General features: G+C 49.8%; 7 protein-coding genes and 1 non-coding gene across 8 annotated transcripts; 3 read left to right on the forward strand and 5 right to left on the reverse strand.

The window, feature by feature from the left end:
- Positions 1–1593: 1593 nt before the first annotated feature.
- Positions 1594–2539, reverse strand: F5J12DRAFT_526717 (uncharacterized protein). Its single transcript, XM_051739884.1, has 6 exons — positions 2404–2539; positions 2297–2354; positions 2143–2225; positions 2062–2086; positions 1936–2002; positions 1594–1875 (listed from the first exon to the last, which is right to left on the reverse strand). The coding sequence occupies exons 2-6, from the start codon at positions 2324–2326 to the stop codon at positions 1772–1774; spliced, it is 309 nt and encodes a 102-aa protein (XP_051602372.1). The 5' UTR covers positions 2327–2354; positions 2404–2539; the 3' UTR covers positions 1594–1771.
- Positions 2461–2937, reverse strand: F5J12DRAFT_526741 (uncharacterized protein). The gene is made up of 2 exons (XM_051739885.1): positions 2665–2937; positions 2461–2563 (listed from the first exon to the last, which is right to left on the reverse strand). The coding sequence occupies exons 1-2, from the start codon at positions 2840–2842 to the stop codon at positions 2547–2549; spliced, it is 195 nt and encodes a 64-aa protein (XP_051602373.1). The 5' UTR covers positions 2843–2937; the 3' UTR covers positions 2461–2546.
- F5J12DRAFT_904568 (uncharacterized protein) lies at positions 2873–4712 on the reverse strand (the record flags this gene model as incomplete). Its single annotated transcript, XM_051748543.1, has 5 exons — positions 2873–3523; positions 3579–3762; positions 3820–4355; positions 4409–4487; positions 4552–4712. The coding sequence occupies 5 exons, from the start codon at positions 4710–4712 to the stop codon at positions 2873–2875; spliced, it is 1611 nt and encodes a 536-aa protein (XP_051602374.1).
- Positions 4713–4894: 182 nt separating this feature from the next.
- On the forward strand, positions 4895–4966 carry F5J12DRAFT_t80. The gene has a single exon. It is a non-coding gene; the product is annotated as a tRNA-Gly (tRNA).
- Positions 4967–5013: 47 nt separating this feature from the next.
- Positions 5014–6782, forward strand: F5J12DRAFT_817518 (uncharacterized protein). Its single transcript, XM_051745134.1, has 8 exons — positions 5014–5265; positions 5333–5473; positions 5528–5605; positions 5654–5784; positions 5884–6013; positions 6068–6394; positions 6451–6510; positions 6568–6782. The coding sequence occupies exons 1-8, from the start codon at positions 5153–5155 to the stop codon at positions 6698–6700; spliced, it is 1113 nt and encodes a 370-aa protein (XP_051602375.1). The 5' UTR covers positions 5014–5152; the 3' UTR covers positions 6701–6782.
- F5J12DRAFT_526803 (putative methyltransferase-domain-containing protein) lies at positions 6584–8271 on the reverse strand. Its single transcript, XM_051739886.1, has 7 exons — positions 8003–8271; positions 7795–7934; positions 7612–7744; positions 7457–7558; positions 7286–7402; positions 7030–7236; positions 6584–6976 (listed from the first exon to the last, which is right to left on the reverse strand). The coding sequence occupies exons 1-7, from the start codon at positions 8051–8053 to the stop codon at positions 6875–6877; spliced, it is 852 nt and encodes a 283-aa protein (XP_051602376.1). The 5' UTR covers positions 8054–8271; the 3' UTR covers positions 6584–6874.
- Positions 8272–8547: 276 nt separating this feature from the next.
- Positions 8548–9108, reverse strand: F5J12DRAFT_717407 (uncharacterized protein; the record flags this gene model as incomplete). Its single annotated transcript, XM_051741056.1, has 1 exon — positions 8548–9108. The coding sequence occupies one exon, from the start codon at positions 9106–9108 to the stop codon at positions 8548–8550; it is 561 nt and encodes a 186-aa protein (XP_051602377.1).
- A 1284-nt stretch (positions 9109–10392) lies between these two features.
- F5J12DRAFT_904572 (Ion transport protein-domain-containing protein) lies at positions 10393–17377 on the forward strand (the record flags this gene model as incomplete). Its single annotated transcript, XM_051748544.1, has 26 exons — positions 10393–10631; positions 10687–10857; positions 10903–10971; positions 11017–11027; positions 11266–11582; positions 11639–11721; positions 11775–11982; positions 12038–12127; positions 12180–12355; positions 12419–12854; positions 12911–13196; positions 13258–13541; positions 13606–13778; positions 13837–14689; positions 14736–14893; positions 14944–15166; positions 15330–15577; positions 15643–15819; positions 15872–15901; positions 15955–16066; positions 16113–16295; positions 16350–16648; positions 16694–16833; positions 16890–17145; positions 17201–17277; positions 17337–17377. The coding sequence occupies 26 exons, from the start codon at positions 10393–10395 to the stop codon at positions 17375–17377; spliced, it is 5340 nt and encodes a 1779-aa protein (XP_051602378.1).
- Between the last annotated feature and the right edge of the window lie 111 nt (positions 17378–17488).

Raw genomic sequence — 17488 nt, forward strand, 5'->3', positions numbered from 1 at the left:
GCTGTCTCGGTCGCTTTCTCCTCAGCCCGATCCACCGGTACCTCTTTCGCAAGTTCTTGCAGGAGGGGATAGCGGTGGTAGTGCCCACGTTGGCCAGCTGGGTGAAGAGGTCCCCAATGCTAATCTATTAGCTCGGCCTTCGCGCTCCACGATGGTGAGACAACACTCAGCGCCAGCAGTTACACACATTTCTGGGGCACCAGCTGCACTCCACCGCAGGCTGTACGGTCAGCAGGGCGGTCCACTATCGCCGCCTCGGCCCCCGCCAGATGCACCCCTTCCACCTGCTCCTAGTCCTGCATCTTTGGCAGCGGGTAATCGGCTTCTGGCGGGCTTTACTTCCAAATTCCATGAACACTTTTCATCGGTATCTTCCACTTCGCACAGTTTGCCCGCTCCGTCGTCCACGTCCACGTCCCGAACTCCAAGTCGTTCAGGATCTTCGTCCGGTCCATCAGTGCATTCATCTTACACGTCGTCTTCCGAACAACAGGCTCCCAGCCAGCAATATGTACGCAATGCTCGGACCAGTACTACCACAACAACCACGGGGACGGCTACTGATGAGTCGCAGCCCGAGACAGGATCACAGTTGAGCTACGGCGAACCTGTGTCGCAGCCAATCAGACTTGTTTCGCGCTTCTCAGATGCCAGTCTGAATATGTGTGCGCGGCTTGGCCGGGACAGTATGGGTGACGAGGCAGACGTTGATGCGGACGTTGAAGGGTCTGGCAGAGACGGTACCGAGGCGGACGTGGACGACGATGCGTCCTTCTACCCGTCTGATGAGAAGACCGCTGGTCGCCGGACAATGTATCTCGTTGAGAACGGACAGGCAGATGAAGACGAAGTCGTTATTGCTGGGAGTCATTACTGGGGTGGTGAGCCGTATCCGCCTCTGCCTACCCGACCTGGGCCTGGATATTTCTGACTTTCTTTCCCCGTGTTTGACCCACGCCTTCATTCTTAGCATAATAACTCTTCATACTGCGATTTGCGCATGCTAATTTATCCTGTCTATATATCAAGGTTTCTTGGAGTGCACGCATTTTCTTGGCCGATTTTATATATATTATTCTCGGGTCTGCAGTTATTTGTGCCCCTCTGCTCATGCTTTCCTTATGTACCGTTCGTTTTGATTTCCCAAATGCTCTCATTCTGCCACCGTCATCCGGGATTGCCTGCGGTTCTCTCATCTTGATTTATAGATTGGATGCGCGATTGGATGCGCTGTCCGCCCTGGGAAGTACGGTGGTCCTTTATGCTCTCCAAGTGACCAGACCTGAAGCTGCTCGATGCAGTACGTAGCATGTACTTACGCCGTACGGTTAATATATCATCGACGCAAATAGTGACCCCTGAATCCGAGCTTCCGTTATGTACAGTATTAAGCTCACTTCCAGCGGCACTAACGTTGATATATTGTTAGTACTCCACCCTTTATTTCCGATGGAATCCATTGACTGGACTGTTCTGTTGAAAGTGATGGAGAAAGACCATGATGGATTCACTAACTTGAATTCCACAGGACTTCTTTCTTGACCAGAGCTCACTGTCCTGTGGAGAGCCCATGACAGGGTCGGCTATACAGCCTCTTAACGTCGATGCTGACGATGAACTATTATTATAAATGTAGTGACGACACAACACCTCACAGATATACTACAACACCGCACAGTCTGGTACTCAGTACAATGGTCCACACTCTACCATGTACAGTATGAACAGATCTAAAGACAAGGCGAGAGGCAGCTGCTTGCTGAAGTAGCAATCAATACCCAGGAGCCGTCGCTCCATAATTTTGCTTGGGTCCGGGATCGGCGACAGGTGCAGTAGTGCCAGATCCAACAGGTTCGTACCGTCCACTTCCGACATCTGATTGTCGAGATCACCATGAGTGTTCATCGAAAACACGAAAACAAACTTTTGACGTACAATGGTACTGTCCACTTCCGTATCTCTCCTCGGCTTTTGCCCTCTTGTATATGAGCCAGAACGCGTGCTGGATTGTCAAGTCAGTATTATTTGCTTTTCACCAGGTAGGATGCAAGTAGCACGTACGATGTGTCCGGGGATATATCCCAAGCTGCATTAAAGATACCATCAGGTGAGCTGCCAAGAGCGGAAGAGAGAACCACGCACATTGTCAACAATACATTAATGAGAAGGTCGCAGCTGCATCCCGATATGAATGCTACTGCTGCAGGTGGAAAGATGATAGCGACCTAATATGAATGGGGGCGTTAGCGTCACCTTCAGTCAAATGAACATATGGGTCACTGAGAACCACACTTACGATGACGAGAACGACAGTCGAGGCACGCATTGTGAGGTAGGAATCCAAATTATATTTTCTGGGAGCCAGCTCTTTTACCATGCACTGTCTTGGGCGAGACAACGTACCTTTATCTCTCAAGCACGAAATGAGAGGGAGAGTTGCAATGAGAATCCACACAGGGCACTCGTCCTGTTAAGAGGGATGGCGCTGCCGGAAGCACCACAGCATACTGCGTAATTCTGGAGTCTTGAGGTCACAGGACCCACGCTCAGTGCCCACGCCCTACTAATATGACATCATCCTCTGCTTGCCATTGCTGCGATGTTGGGAAGAGCCGGGTACACGCGTGCATGCTCAGCACAATCATTGATCAAATTCAAACTTACATCCAGAAACACGGCAGAGTGAAGCAAACGACGAGAGAAGGAAGTTTACGGTAAGGGCATGTACATTATGTAAGTGAGGACCAGAGGGCAAGGAGATAATGAAGAAAACCGTAATGGACCCAGGGACCAAACAGCCAGAGGCCACTGTCTCTTTAATACCATCGTCGTCCAGGAACATACCCCAATAGCAATGGGGGGAAATGAGGTATCATACGGAGAAAAACGGCTGGTCAGTCGATTGCTGGTGTCCTTGCGCAAATGGGTTATTGGCCCCAGCCCCGGTCTTATGGACAGCAAGCCGGCCAGCCTGTGTCTGACCGTACCGAAGCATACCAGTGTTTCCGAAGGTGTCTTGTCCATCGTCACGATTAGCAAGGAGGTTTGCGAGATGAGAGTGTTCTTGGTCGGTACGCGTTGGACCCCTGGCCGGTTCGCTGGAACCTGAATCCATTCGTCGTTCTGGACGAAGCAGATGAAAGTGGCGGTGCCGGAGAGGGCGTTGAAACGTATGATGGTGAAGAAGAGTTGGCAAATGTGCCCTGTAGATTGAAAACGGGTCCATTGCTGCCGTTAACTGGCGTGCTAGATGCTGGGGCTGGAGATACTGAGGGTGCGAACGGATTGTTTGAGCTAAAAGACGGGATGAGCCGCAGGTGTGTGTATGCCATCTGGAGGTAACTAACCCGAATCCCGTAGGCTGGACAAATAGCGGTTGCTGGGCTTGATGTTGGGCTTGCAGTGCTTGTTGCTGCCGTAGCCACTCCTCCTGCTGTTGTTGTTGTAGAAGCGCCTGTTGTTGCTGAGCCTGTATCTCTTGTTGTTGACGTAGCCATTCTTGTTGTTGCCGCATATATTCAGCCTAGGAAGCCAAGTATTTGCTATAGTGAACGTGCGAGCGATGAGTAAATGCTAACCTGCATCGCTTCTTGTTGAGCCTGCTGTTGGTATGGGTTGAAGGACGTGAATTGGGGTTGCATAGTGTATTGGGGCTGAATTGTGAACTGCGCCTGTAGTTGAGGTTGTGGATGGAGCCCAGTGGCATAAGGGTTGGGATCAAGGAATGGGAAGGGGTTGTTTGAGTTGCTGGTAGGAGTTTGTCTGCCGAAATCCATGATATCAATTGGAATGTCACAAGGTCGAGCAAGTAAAGCTCACAATTGGGCCTGATCGTCAAACAAGGCTGACGCATTAGAGTCCTCTACTGCCTTGTTCCTCTTCATTTCCTCCTCTTTACTAAGCCTGATCGCAGTCTCCAAATCGCGATCCTCTGTTGCCCGAGTCTGCTCTTCAGCAAGCGTTCGTTTAGAGGCCTCGATAGCCCGTCGAAGATCTTCTTCGTCCTTGTCTGTGCCACGATTCTTGCGGGGAGGTTGACTCCCAGACGATCTTCTGACAGGATTCTCGTCGCCTTCGTCATCATATCCGGGTGCATATCCAGGTGTTTCCGTTCCTCGCAGCATTCTATCACGCATGTTGGCTCTGCTGCGACGCTCTTCCCGGAGTCGGCCAGCATCGCTCAGCAGATTCGTTATGTCTTTGGCCTTCTGTCGCACATTTGCGCCACAATCTTTGCCATCTTCATCGATGTATTGAAATTCCTTCAGAGTCTTGATGATATATAGGTTGTCTTTAAAGTAAAGGACGACATTTTCGGAACCGGCATGGAGGAGATAGTCAAGCACGGTGAGCGACTTGGGGAACAAAACAAGTTAGCCCCGCAAGTAAAGAGGTTGTATCCAATTACCTTAAAGACGTGTCTCCAGTTCTTACCCTTGTCGTTGAGCCGCTTATCGAGCATCTCCATGATCTCTACAAAGTCATTCCTGTGGATTTGTGTGTAAGAAGCACCGATATTTTATTTTCTTTCACCGGATGAGGGAAACATACTGATTGTAAGTCAGCTGGGCAAGTTCGTTCATCTGCGTCCCGGAGGGACCCCATGGATCGTTCGAGGTAGCATCACGAACTTTGGCTTGCGTGTCCGAGTAACCTTTGGTGTAATTTTTGGCAATCCGCAGAGCGCCCTTTCCAAAATGCTGTAGCGACATCGGCGCGATGGACGTGCACCACTCGTGCTATCGCTGTCGTGGTTAATTAGAGTTGGTTAGTGGGTTATCGACTAAGACGTTGAAGACGTGGAAGCAGCTTTTGGGGATCGGAAGGGGCAATACAAGCGCTGCGGTGAGCGTCGTTTGCCTTTAACTGAGTTTCCAAATGTGGTATATACAGCACGCCGATGGTGAAGCGGTTATCATGCTTGCCTTCCAAGCAAGCGGCAGGGGTTCGACTCCCCTTCGGCGTAGAGGTTTTTACTTTTTTTAAATATTTCATTGCAGTGTATGAGACTCTGTCCTCCTCAAATGATAACTTGCAAGTGTATTTAGTTCTCATTGATTATCTACTCAACTATGGTAGGCGGATGATGCTGACGTAACGCTCCTAGATACCCTCGTGAAGAGGAGGCGCCACTCCTTCAAGACAATAAGCCATGTCTAACGGGAACACACCGCCATCGATCTGGAATAGACAGTCTGGTCCCCGTATAGGAAGAATTGGAGATCCGAACGGCGGCGAAGGCAATGGGAACTCAGCCCCATCTCGGTACGTGGATTCGCATCGTAGAGCACGCACGGGAGGGCAATACTCACCAAGGAGCACTAAATTTAAGGCCTGGCGCACCTGGTCGAATAGCAACTCTCTCTTCTCTATCATCTTCAGGGCCACCACGACCCCAGCAACCCAGCGATGATGAAGATGATGAAGGTCCAGATAAAGGAGGCGAGAGTTGGTTTGCGGGTGGGGAACGAAGGTTTAGGTTTTTTCTTACTCATGACGCTACCGTATTTACCTGCGGGATAGTTAGCGGGATCTCCGTGCAGAACCCTGGAAGTCGTGACCCGGGTCCAAGGATAGTCCAGGATATCCTAAGGCGGGCCGCTGAGTATGTATCTTAAATTTTTTTCGGTTTCTTGTGTTTATGGTTCTGGAGAACTTCTGTGACTCGTCCCCCCCATCCAGTCCATGGGGAGTCACCTTCATTGGCGTTTCGTGGGGGCGGTCATATGCTAGGAAGCGACGAAGTCGAAAGCACGTATATCCCTGATCCTGATGCACCCGATGGTAAGTCGCTGGTCTCCATGCTTCATATGGTCGTGATCGCAAGAGAAATTTTGGAAATGGAGCTATCATCTCAAAGTTGCTGACGCACGCTTTGTACAGAAGAAGGAGAAGTTGAAGTTGCCCAACGCAATATCACTTTCTGGCGTAACGGTTTCAGCGTTGAAGACGGCGAGTTCTATAGCTATGCAGACCCTGCAAACGAGCAACTTCTTACAGAGATTAACACTGGGTATGAATGTCTCCGTTTTCGCTCCTGGATACTTATCCATGGCAATCGTCTCAGTCGTGCCCCGGTTTCTGTATTGAACGTCCGCCCTGGGCAACCAGTTGAAGTGGTGGTAACGAAGAGAGTAAACGAGGACTATGTTCCAGAGAAACGCCCAACCAAGGCCTTCTCGGGTTCCGGCAATAGACTTGGCTCGCCTGTACCCAACTTCACTCATGGGGCTTCTACGAGCGCCACGATGCCTGGCTCATTCCCTAGCGCAAGTTCATCTTCCTCGACAACCAGGAACCCTCCTGCAGCGCGCGAACGCATTGATACCCTATTTGCAGTCGATCAGACACAGCCTACTACGACCGTCCAAGTTCGTTTGGCGGACGGGACAAGGTACATTTCTACTGTAGCCTGTAACGATTTGAATATTTTAAATTTGTCTGTGTTAGGTTGCCATGCAGGATGAATCACACCCACACAGTTGGTGACATTCGCAACTTCATCAACGCGTACGTTCATCTTCCCGTCTTTGGGCTATATCCTCGTACCCATTCACTATTTTATAGCGCGCGACCGGAGAATACTTCGCGTCCCTACACGATCGGGACAACATTCCCGAATCGTGTACTAGATAACGATAGTCAATCGATCAAAGATGCTGGACTGATTAACAGCGTAGTCGTGCAGCGTTGGGTTTGAGAATATTGCCACTAGCTAGAGTTTTTGGAAGCGTGGCAATGTTTTCGCCAAAATTATTGTGATAATGATGTCGAAAAATTGTAGTACTATACGTCGTTCTTCCAAATTGTCCCCTCGACGTGAGGATGTAGTGAAACAAAGCACATCTTATCCGGATGGCGTCGCAGGTCACCTCTATGCGGCGGCTGTTTCTACTTTTGAGGTTCCACGGACCAATCTCCAGCCGTGGACGGTAGCTCGGACTTCTTCATCTCCGGGATCGTCCGGGAACATAGGCTTCGATGTGGTTACCAAGGTATTGTCATGCTGAGGGGGTGAGGCTGGCTTACAGGAAATTTTCTAGTCACGATTTCTTCACAGATCCAGCCTTGAGAACGAGCCTTAGTGAAAAAATCAAGATCACGGTGTGCAAGATGGGGTCGATGATGTGTATAGAATACAAGCACGCAGGGTGCTGGCTGGCTCGAAGGAGGTTCACAGGGCTGGCCAGAGAGAGGGGTCAAGGAAAGTTCACAGGTTCTGAGGAGAGCGTCATGCTGTGATGGGAGTTAGGGAAATGAATGGCGAAGCAGCAACAAAGCTCGCCTGGGAGTGGTTAAAGACGAGATCGGAGAGAATGATGAGGTCGAATGCTCTCCAACCATCACGAGTGGATGGCAACGCGGCAAGGAGACCCTGTACCTTGTGCCCCCAGATGTATCCCTGGCATGAATAAGTGGCAATGCTCAGCAATGTTTGGAAGTAGAAGAGATTCACCTGTATGTCGATGTTCGTCCTGTCCGCCGGGGAAACATTATGGTCTACGTTGTATGTCAAGTTATCGATGAGTTCTTGATCGGGATAATCAGTCAGGACCACCTCCGGCCATTTCAGCTGACGTTCGCTGGTCTGTGCATAACGTTAATACTTACCTTCTTCGCGCCGATCTGAGCGGATACGATGCCAGGGAGACCACCTCCCGCACCAAGTTCCAAAACGAACCTGCCTCGAACCAGGTCACGGTGTGATTCGAGGTATTCAGCCACTGCGACGGATGCATTCCACCTTCGTCTGGTGTAAAAAGTATGGTGGAGCATAGATCGGCGCGTTCTCACAGATAATGTCCCCAAAGGGGATGTGACCCGACTAGCCTAACCGCAACTTCTTCTGACGAAGAATCCTTCGAGTCATTCTCGTCTCTGTAGCGGACATATCGAGCAAAGGTTGCCTCAGGGGTAGGAGGTCTCCAAGGATCCTGTGAGATCGCTCGGTGTGTTGATCAGGGCTGACTATTTGTACATGAGAAGGGAGCAGTCGTCTTACTGTGAATATGTCTTGCAGACACTCGGTCTCTGAACCATCTTCGTCTGCCATGAAAACCTCAGACTGCACTACTAGATAGTGAATCTGCGATCTTGAAAAATGATTGCCGTCTACTCGCGGAAAAGGAAACTAATTCACATCCGTAATTCCATCATTAATCTTGTACGAACACCGAAGATTCCATAAACATTGCATGCGGTAGCCATTGACGATGACGGTCTGTCAAGAAGCCCAACCACAAAGACGAAGCAACGAAATTTCATACGGTGACGTGCGCGTGACGCAATATAAACAACAACGTTAGAAGAGCTACATCGACGAAGCCGCGGCCAAAAGCAGTGCAAAGAACGGCACCGGCGTGAACCAAAAACAATTGCAACAACGGCACCGGCGCACGGAGATCACATGGGGAGACACCGACGCCACAATCTGCAGCTTATAATATCAGATGTGTGCACGGAAAAGATGATGAATCCTGTCTTTGCATCCAAGACTTTAGTGCATGAAAAGCGACTATCAGCTTTATCGTATACCTACATAACCAATCAGATTCGAGCACACATCTGCTTCACCTGCTCTACAACTTCTCTCAAGCGTTGCGCCCCATCCGCCTGCAGGACATCACAGTTCCAGCGATCAGCCGGCGCAACATCCGTAAGACGAGTCGGATGAACCAGAATCTGCTCTGGTGTCAACACCTGCGAGCCAGTATCGTATCTGTAGAAGGAGAGGCGAGTGCCAAATGCACTAACACCATACAGAACAGGGATAGTCAAGTTCACTCGCAAGTCCCTAACACGCCGCCTCATCTGATTATCTGCCTCCTCGCGTTTAGAGTCATAAGGCAAGGAAGCAGAGGGTCTGACTTCTATGAAGAAAACTGGATGCCGTTGGGGCTCGACAACAAAAATCGTGACGAGCTCGAAAGCATCTTGAGTGCCTTGGAATTTGTACTTCGGCGCGATCTCGTACAGGCCATCCAAAGAGAATAGACTATAGAGGAGACGAGTATATGGTCCATGGAATACAGATTCATCTTTGCCAGTAGGATCAATGGCAAGTGCTGAATTGAACGACTGGGTTATAAACTGGGGCCACTGGGCCATTCTGATGGTGGGGGGGTCAATAAACAAACCATATTGATTCGTCTCGTACCCATCCTGCTGCACGCTCTGAGCGCCAACTAGCCGTGACGACTATGTCACACCCAAGGACGTCGAAGGATGGCGAGAAGATGGTTGATCAAAGATGACTAGTATGAATCAGGATGAAACGGTGGTGACTTACATCGACGGTCGGTGGCTTTGTTGGCACCACCGCCTCTGTTGTAATAGCGACCGCCGCGCTGGTTACCCTTGGAAGGTTGGGATGCGGGTTCAGTGGAGGCAGTGGTAGACTCAGCAGCAGGGACTGGGCTAGAAGGGCGAGATGCCTCCTCTGGGAGAAGCGTGAGGACATCAAAGGGAGACACGAAGTCAGCCCACCGTCCAAGATAGCGAAGGGGTTTTTCGCAGCCACCGACATAGTCTGATGGGGCCTTTTCAGCGGCCAGTCAGACGTGACGAGCCTTAGTGGCGCCTGGAGGGCCTTTAGTATGTAGTGGATCTACGACGATCGATATGTACTCCGATCTCAAAATCGTGCTTCCACGAAAGGAAACTAATTCACATCCGTGTCGGTGCTCGTCCCTAATGTGAATATTGCGTCGAGGGGGTCAACAACAACAAGACTGGGGCACGGAACGGATGGATGGCACGGACCCGCACTGTCTGTCGCACTCTACAAACAGCTCCTCCTCCTCTGCGGTAGACCTCACCGGAACAGGGCTCTCAGTTCCCCAGTCTCCGATTTCAGACGTCCGCAGTGCTCGCAGACGCGCCAGCTGGAGCAAGACAGATACATGGCTGGACCCACTGCATCTCAGCTATTCAGCAACGGAGGCTGGGCCATCGAGTTCGGGGAGGAGCACACCTACTCCAAGAGAATCGCTCTTCATAGTGAATGACGACCCATTTTACGCGGTTACGGGTGACCCAACAAATAGTATTAGTAGTAGTTCTCGAGGCAAGTCTTGGCACGAACTGCGACTCGCGTGTCACCACGTTCTGACGTCGCAAACAGGTCCGAATTCATTCACTTCTCTCCTTTCCGCCGCGGACTCGGATCTGGACGCATCTAAAGACGACGACACGACACATCTTACCAAGAAGAAGACCTTAGCCGTCAGCACTGACAGCACTGAGTGGCTGGAAGACTACAGTGTCGATTCAGAGCGTTCTGGCGGAACCACACCGCGAACTCGAAGGCGGACGATAGCGCGCCTCAGTGGAACACCTTCCCCTCTGCAGCGAACGGGCACCGCGATCAAGTCGGCGTTCCGTCGGGCGTCCATGCGTGTTGCCAACATCCGTGCACAAGATGCGTCTATAAGGCTTCCCGATGATAACGAAGAAGAACAAGAAGAAGAGGATTGGACACCTGACGACAAGCCGTTGGACGATGGAGGTCAAAGGCACCAGTCTGAAGCTCTCGGAACACACGAAACACTGCCCCTCAGGGGCAATACCCTAGGCTTTTTGGGACCAACAAATTCATTCCGGCTTAGGTTGTATCTTATGCTTTCTCATCCGTGCGTTTTACTTCTCCAAATATGCGTCGCTAATGGCAACTAAACGCCCGAGTAGGTACTCGGACCCCATTTCGCTCGTTCTAATTCTTATGACAGCCGTCGTCCTCGTCATTCAGGCATCTCGCACTCTCCTCCTATCTACAGACCAATCTACCCCCTCTCCTCAGGTAGGTTATTTCCACGCTTGGGAAGACTATGCGCTATTTGTACTTTACATTCTTTTTACGTGAGTACTCTCCTCGCAGATCTCCGGTCTACTGACGCATTGCAGTATCGAATCTCTTGCTCGAATCTGCGTGTCTGGTTTTGTGTTCGATCCGGAGATCCCTACATCGGCCCTGTTCACTGTTCCGTCCTTTTCGTCATCATCGTCGGGTTTCACGAGTGTCCTTGCAGGTTCCTTGTCTACGGTGGACGCAAGAGATCCGATTTCTCGCTCCAATTCCTTGGCCCGTGGTCTATCGTTCAAGAGATTTTACGAATCTCTGACACAGCCATTTACGTTATCCAAGAGTGCAACACCCATGCCATTCATGCAGGCACCAATCGAACACTCTGTATCGCGTATTGAAAAACGCTACGCACCGGTAGGCGCCTCCGACACATTCACAACTTCAACCTCACTCCCGCTCAGGGTCTCGTTTTCGTAGCACCTCGGAACGTACATTCTTTTCCAGAGCCCTTCGCTCTGACATACCTACATCAGGGAGCGAAGTCATGGCTTTACCATTCCGCTTAAATATCCAATTTGCCCGTCAGAAATTGGCGCGAAATGTTCCTTACTTGCGTCAGAGTTGGGGTAGAATTGATTTTATAGCGGTTGTTGCCTTCTGGGTGGCGTTTATACTGGCATCGGTCGGTGTAGAAAGGGGCACGTATCATATTGGCATATTTCGAGCGCTCAGCGTGCTACGCATCGCACGCTTGCTGGCGATCACGTCGGGTACCACTGTAAGTTGGCGCAATTCTTCCTGGAATTTCGGCAACGTCTGACACGTGTTTGGTAGACAATCATGCACTCATTAAAGGTTGCTCGACCTTTGCTTGCAAGCGTGGCCTACTTCGTCGTGTTTGCTGTTCTCCTCTTCTCGTGGGTTGACGTCTATAGATATTGGATCTTGTGCTCATGTCAGTTGTAAACAGCATCATCGGCGTCCAATCTTTTAAAGGTTCATTGAGGCGGAACTGTTACCTTTTACCAACCCTCGGCGAGGCACAGACGCAGCTGTCCACATTCTGCGGTAGCCACATAAATGCCTCTACGTTGCAACCTTCTCCTTACATCAAACTCGATGGCTCTTCAGGAGACAGTGTCAAGGGTTATACTTGTCCACTCGGTCAAATATGCCAGGTACGCTGGGTATTCTTCTCGTGCATATACGTGTGAAAAGCTCTTTTTTGCACAGGAAGGGCAAGGCGCTTACAGTGGTGTTGAGAGCTTTGACACAGTCTGGAATTCTGTCCTTCAGGTTATCGTGATTGCATCAGCTAACACGGTGAGTTCCACAACGTGTTGATTCAGCTTATCTCATGGCATCGCACCTTCAGTGGTCAACTGTTATGTATCAAACCATGGGGGCAGAATATTTTGCTTCGTGCTTCTTCTTTGTTGCTGGTATTCTCGTGTTGAATTTCTGGCTTTTTAATCTTTTCGTTGCGGTTATAACGAATACATTTTCCGCTATCAGGGCTGAAACCCAGAAGAGTGCATTTGGCGCGGCCCCGTAAGTGATACGTCTTCCCATTTTCATGTACTATTTTTTTTCCTTATCGATGTCGCTTTCTAGGCTAGGCTTTTTAATCGAAGAACAAGACGAAGGTTGGCCAGCCACTGGACGTCACTCGGGTCAGAACGCCCTGAAGTTATTTTATGCCTATGCCCGGTGGGGTTGGATTTTCCTTGCTTTGGCTTCTCTTGTTGTCCAGGCAACTACTACAGCCAACATGAGCTCATTACACCAAGAAGTACTCTACAAGTCTGAATTGTTTCTCGCCATAGCTTTCGATACCGAGATCCTCATCCGGATCGCCGCAGAGTTGCCTGCGTGGAGGGTTTTCTTCAGACACGGAAACAACTGGATAGATTTGGTTCTCGCAATTGGATCAAGCGTGATACAGATACCTGCTATACAGCAATCGGAGGTTTACCCTTGGTTGACGATTTTTCCAGTCGCGAGGTTCTATCGTGTAATTTTGGAGTTCCCCCGCATGAAGCCGTTGTTAGTAAGTGACTGGCAACAACTTTCAACTGTTCACAGGGTCTTACCGCATGGTCGTAGTTAACGGTCTTCGGGAATCTTTATGGTCTCGCTAACATGACGCTCTTTCTCATATTGGTCAACTTCCTTGCAGCTTTGGTGGCCATCCAATTTCTCCAAGGAGACATGAGTGGCAACACGACGATGAACTTTGGCCAGCTGTGGAACTCGTTTTTAGCGGTCTATCAAGTATTATCGTCGGAGAACTGGACGACTGTGTTGTATGACGCTACTGTGGTTGAACTTCCCCTTGGGCAGGCTGTCATTGTGGCTACTTTCATATCTTGTTGGTTGTTGTTTGCAAACTGTGAGGGCTTTCAACTTCCAATGGGTGTAATTGTAATTTTCATACTGACCGAGTCTCATAGTCATTATTATGCAGATGTTCATTGCCGTAATTAACGAGAATTTCAGTGTTGCCGAGGAAGCCAAGAAAGAAAAACAAGCTTCTAATTACTGGGCGCGTCACCATCGCCCACAACGGGAGGCCACGCACAGTCGATGGATACGCAGGTTGAACCCGTATCAGTGGTTCAAAGCAGATCCCGTGACTATTAAGGTTGAGAATTTACCTTCGACCCTTGTTTTGCCGATGCGGGAGAGCGTGGTGCAAGGCTATTCCCCACCTCGACAGGAACGAAAGGCTTCGTTGGTGAGATCTCGGAGCAACTGTCAAAGTGGCCATTAAAGTTCTTAATTTGATGTAATGTGAACAGATGCGCGTGATCTCGAAAAGGGCACGCCACGTTCCATCGAAGTCGATTACGATGCTGCAACGACTGTTTATGGGAACAACAAGGTCCAACGAGTTCCCACTCATTGAATTGCGTCAGCCGAAAACGAGATTAGCTGAGAAAGATGCTGTCGAGGACGACACTGAACAGTACCTGTATGATTCTATCACTCTAATGTTTTCATATTTCTCATTGCCGCCAACTGTTCTCTAGCGAAATATTAGCTGGAATGAACCAAGATGATCTCGCTGCTGAGGCCCTGGACGATGCAATACAAGAACGACGAGCCCGTAAGGCCGACTTCATAAAAGACCATCCCACGTACGACAAGACATTTTGGTTGTTCTCCCAGCGGAACGGCCTTCGCCGACTGTGTCAGAAGATTGTCGAACCGGCAGGTGGAGAACGAATTTTTGGTACCGCTCCCGATATGGTTGCCCATACTATTTTTCAACTTCTTGTTTTTCTCACTGTCATCGGTGGTATTATCACGGAGATCATTGCGCCACCGATCTACCGTCGAAATTATTACCTGCAATACGGCCTACGTCGATCGGCGTGGTTCAATATCGCGGAGGCTACATTCGGATTTGCGCTTTTTCTGGAATTCCTGATCAAAGTGGTCGCAGATGGCTTGCTTTTCACGCCAAATGCTTATGCCCGAAGCATGTGGAACGTCATCGACCTTGTCATCTTGGCGGGCCTCCTTGCCAACATTGGGTTAACCTGGTGGTTTGTCGGGATTTCCAACCGATTTGTGCATGCTTTGAAGGCGCTACGTGCTCTTCGATTGATTACTTTGATCGACCAGATGCGCAGCACTTTCGAAAATTTGATTATCTCCGGAGTGGTCCGCATTCTGGATGCTGCTATCCTCGCCATCCTTTACCTCATCCCATTTAGCGTGTGGGGGACCAATATCTTTGCGGGATTAATGAACGAGTGCAACGACACGAGCGTGCAAGGGATCAGTGATTGTACCGGTGAATACGTGAACACCATCTACGGCAACTCTTATGGGTATCTCGTTCCCCGTGCTTGGAACAATCCATCACCATCCTACTACGTTCTCGTTTGACAACTTCCGGGCTTCTATGCTTATCCTCTTCGAGATTGTTTCACTCGAGGGTTGGATCGACGTCATGTCGGTCGCTATGAGTATTACCGGAGCAGGCCAACAGCCGCAGACAAACGCCTCGCAGGCATATGCGTTATTCTTCCTCATCTACAACTTGCTCGGAGGCGCTGTCATATTGACCCTCTTCGTCAGGTGAGTACTCTATTCTGTGCACGTGGTTTTATGCTGACCTCCTGGTGTAGTATCATTATTAGCAACTTTTCATCCAAAACGGGATCCGCGTTCCTTACCCGACCGCAGCGAGAATGGATCGATCTGGAGAAGTTAATTAAGCGCCAGAAGTCCTCGAAGAGGCCTTACACTCGTCCTACCTCGCGCCTTCGGGCTTGGTGTTATGACAGCGCCGTTCGCAAACATGGCTGGTGGTCAAGGGGGATGACATTGTTGTTTGTCATGCAAATCATGGTCCTTATGTGAGTTTCTATGTTGACACGACATGACCGTAGTAGCATTGAACATGCTCAGGACAGAGACTTTTGGATCACAGGATCCCACGGATGATTTCCGCCGTTAGTGACTTGACATTTCTTGTACGCTGGCAGGCACTGCTGACTATGTATTTCCAGAGGACTTCTCGCTGTTCTCGACTTCGATATACATGCTCGACATTATCGTCAGGTTTTATGGTCTCGGATGGGAATCCTTCCGCGATAATGGGTGGAACATTTTTGACGTGATAGTGGCTTCCGGCAGCTTCACTGCCACCATAATCGTGCAATTTGGCTCAGCCAACCCCACAATCCAGCAACTTCAGAAACTGTTCCTTGTTTGCATCTCGTTCAAGCTCGTGCAACGTGTGGATTCACTGAATCAGCTGTTCAAGACAGGAAGGCACGTGACATTCTCTTGACAAACCCGTTCCGATGTTCACCCCCTCCAAGGGCTAGTTTACCGGTCATTCTGAACCTTCTTGGACTATGGCTTGTTGTATTCCTTTTCTTCGCCATAATGTACCTGGAAGTGTTCGGTATGACGAAGTGGTTCTCCGGGGAATCGAACACTCAGAATTACCAGTCAATGGGCTCTGCCCTGCTCATGCTGTCTTTTATGAGTACTGGGTTTGTGTCTCAGCTACTTCTCGTACTGAGTGCCTTTGACATTGGTTGTTAGCGAGGGTTGGAACCAATACATGCATGACTAGTACGGTGCCTACCTCACTCGCTTTCAAAGCGTGCTAATAATGTGACGCGTAGTGCTACAGTATACCCGCGGTGTACATATACGACCGGGGATATTGCTGAGACGGATTGCGGAAGTACTGCATGGGCATTTTCGCTCTTCATCGCATGGAACCTCCTTAGCATGGTATGAGACATCACTGGTTGCTACTCACTTCGCTGACCGAGTATAGTACATCATTTTGAACATGTTTACAGGTGTAGTCGTTGAAAACTTTTCTTACGTGTTTCAGTCCACGGGCGGGGCGAAATCTATAACTCGCAGGGAGATGCGGTCATTCAAGAAAGTATGGGCCGAGTTTTCCAACGCCAAAACCGGACAGCTCGAACGCCAAAATATCGGACCCTTCTTGGCGGTACGTTGCGTTTGCGCTAATACATAATTCCCAGGTCTTCACTGGACTTCGCAGAGGCTCGATGGCGTCTTTGAAACTCGTATTTACCCTCGGGAACAGTCGGTGGGCGCCATCTTGGCTGGTTGCCGAGACACCTCGAAGAGGGCAACCGTGACTGGAGGTGTCAATCTCAAGAAGTTAAACAACATCCTGAATAAAATCGATCATAGCAGCGTCAGAAAACGACGGAACACTTACGGCCGTCTCTACCACGAAGCCCACATAGTATCTCTCCCCACCGGTGGTTTATCTTTCACGGACATGTTACTACTCCTGGCACACCATAAACTTATCGATGATCGTGAAGCACTAGTGTAAGTGCTTGCACAGCACATTAGCAAACACTAATAATGGCGTAGACTGCGGGATCTGGTCGTGCGGCAGGAGACCAACAAGCTTGTTACAGATCTCGTCAACCTAGACAGAGTGCGTTCGCTGCTCAGAATGATTTCGCAACGCCGCAAGTATCTCCTGGAGAGAGAACAAGTCATGAACCGAGGTTAGCATTCTGTTCCGTGTCGTTTCCTAGATGCTAATGATGAGCATTGGACATAGACATACCTGCTATCTTCGTCAATTCTTCACCCGCTACTCCTCCGCCTATAATTTCTAGGGATATCACTTCGCCCCGAAGTGAGTATGAAACAGGGCAGTCGGATTACGAGGCCAGTAGTCCAACGCCATCGCCTCGTATTCTCGTTTCTTCGTCAGAGCTCCCGACTGCCGATCGCTCCTTCAGAAGCAGCCTCCAACGTGCACGGAGAGTAAGTGACGTCAGCATGTTGTCCGCTGATATGAGTCAGAGTTACTGGTTCGTACCTTCTTTACTCTTACATACCGTTAGCCTCACATGACTTGACGGATAGGAGAGAGCGTTCCCGCTCCCCTGAGCCTGAAGACGAAGGTGACATGATCTCATCTATGCAGCGATCAATATGGGGTGGTGAGTGTCGACCTACGAACAACTCATGAAAACACTAAGAGCGATTCTTATCGCACCAGAAATGATGTTACAAGCGGCTCAGGAGGAAGGCGATGCCTAGACCAAGCGTTCCTGCTAGATGGTTTCCATTGCACATGACCTACTCACGGACAAGCATAGAATAGCACTTGTACTGACACAACATGCAAATTGTACGGTGATGGAGATGGAA

Source organism: Pisolithus orientalis (assembly GCF_024613125.1).
Source record: "Pisolithus orientalis strain OTSU chromosome Unknown F5J12scaffold_7, whole genome shotgun sequence".
NCBI classification, from domain to species: Eukaryota; Fungi; Basidiomycota; class Agaricomycetes; order Boletales; family Pisolithaceae; genus Pisolithus; species Pisolithus orientalis.

What these genes read in the sequence shown, in the direction of transcription:
- F5J12DRAFT_526717 (XM_051739884.1), bottom strand. Translation starts at nt 2,326, where the DNA reads ATGCGTGCCTCGACTGTCGTTCTCGTCATC. An exon ending in CGACTGTCGTTCTCGTCATC is followed by an intron (nt 2,226 to 2,296) that starts GTAAGTGTGGTT and finishes CATTCATATTAG; the next exon opens with GTCGCTATCATCTTTCCACC. An exon ending in ATTAATGTATTGTTGACAAT is followed by an intron (nt 2,087 to 2,142) that starts GTGCGTGGTTCT and finishes TCTTTAATGCAG; the next exon opens with CTTGGGATATATCCCCGGAC.
- F5J12DRAFT_526741 (XM_051739885.1), bottom strand. Translation starts at nt 2,842, where the DNA reads ATGTTCCTGGACGACGATGGTATTAAAGAGACAGTGGCCTCTGGCTGT.
- F5J12DRAFT_817518 (XM_051745134.1), top strand. Translation starts at nt 5,153, where the DNA reads ATGTCTAACGGGAACACACCGCCATCGATCTGGAATAGACAGTCTGGT. An exon ending in TTTGCGGGTGGGGAACGAAG is followed by an intron (nt 5,474 to 5,527) that starts GTTTAGGTTTTT and finishes CGGGATAGTTAG; the next exon opens with CGGGATCTCCGTGCAGAACC. An exon ending in TGATCCTGATGCACCCGATG is followed by an intron (nt 5,785 to 5,883) that starts GTAAGTCGCTGG and finishes CGCTTTGTACAG; the next exon opens with AAGAAGGAGAAGTTGAAGTT.
- F5J12DRAFT_526803 (XM_051739886.1), bottom strand. Translation starts at nt 8,053, where the DNA reads ATGGCAGACGAAGATGGTTCAGAGACCGAGTGTCTGCAAGACATATTC. An exon ending in CCCCTTTGGGGACATTATCT is followed by an intron (nt 7,745 to 7,794) that starts GTGAGAACGCGC and finishes CACCAGACGAAG; the next exon opens with GTGGAATGCATCCGTCGCAG. An exon ending in TCGTGACTAGAAAATTTCCT is followed by an intron (nt 6,977 to 7,029) that starts GTAAGCCAGCCT and finishes ACCACATCGAAG; the next exon opens with CCTATGTTCCCGGACGATCC.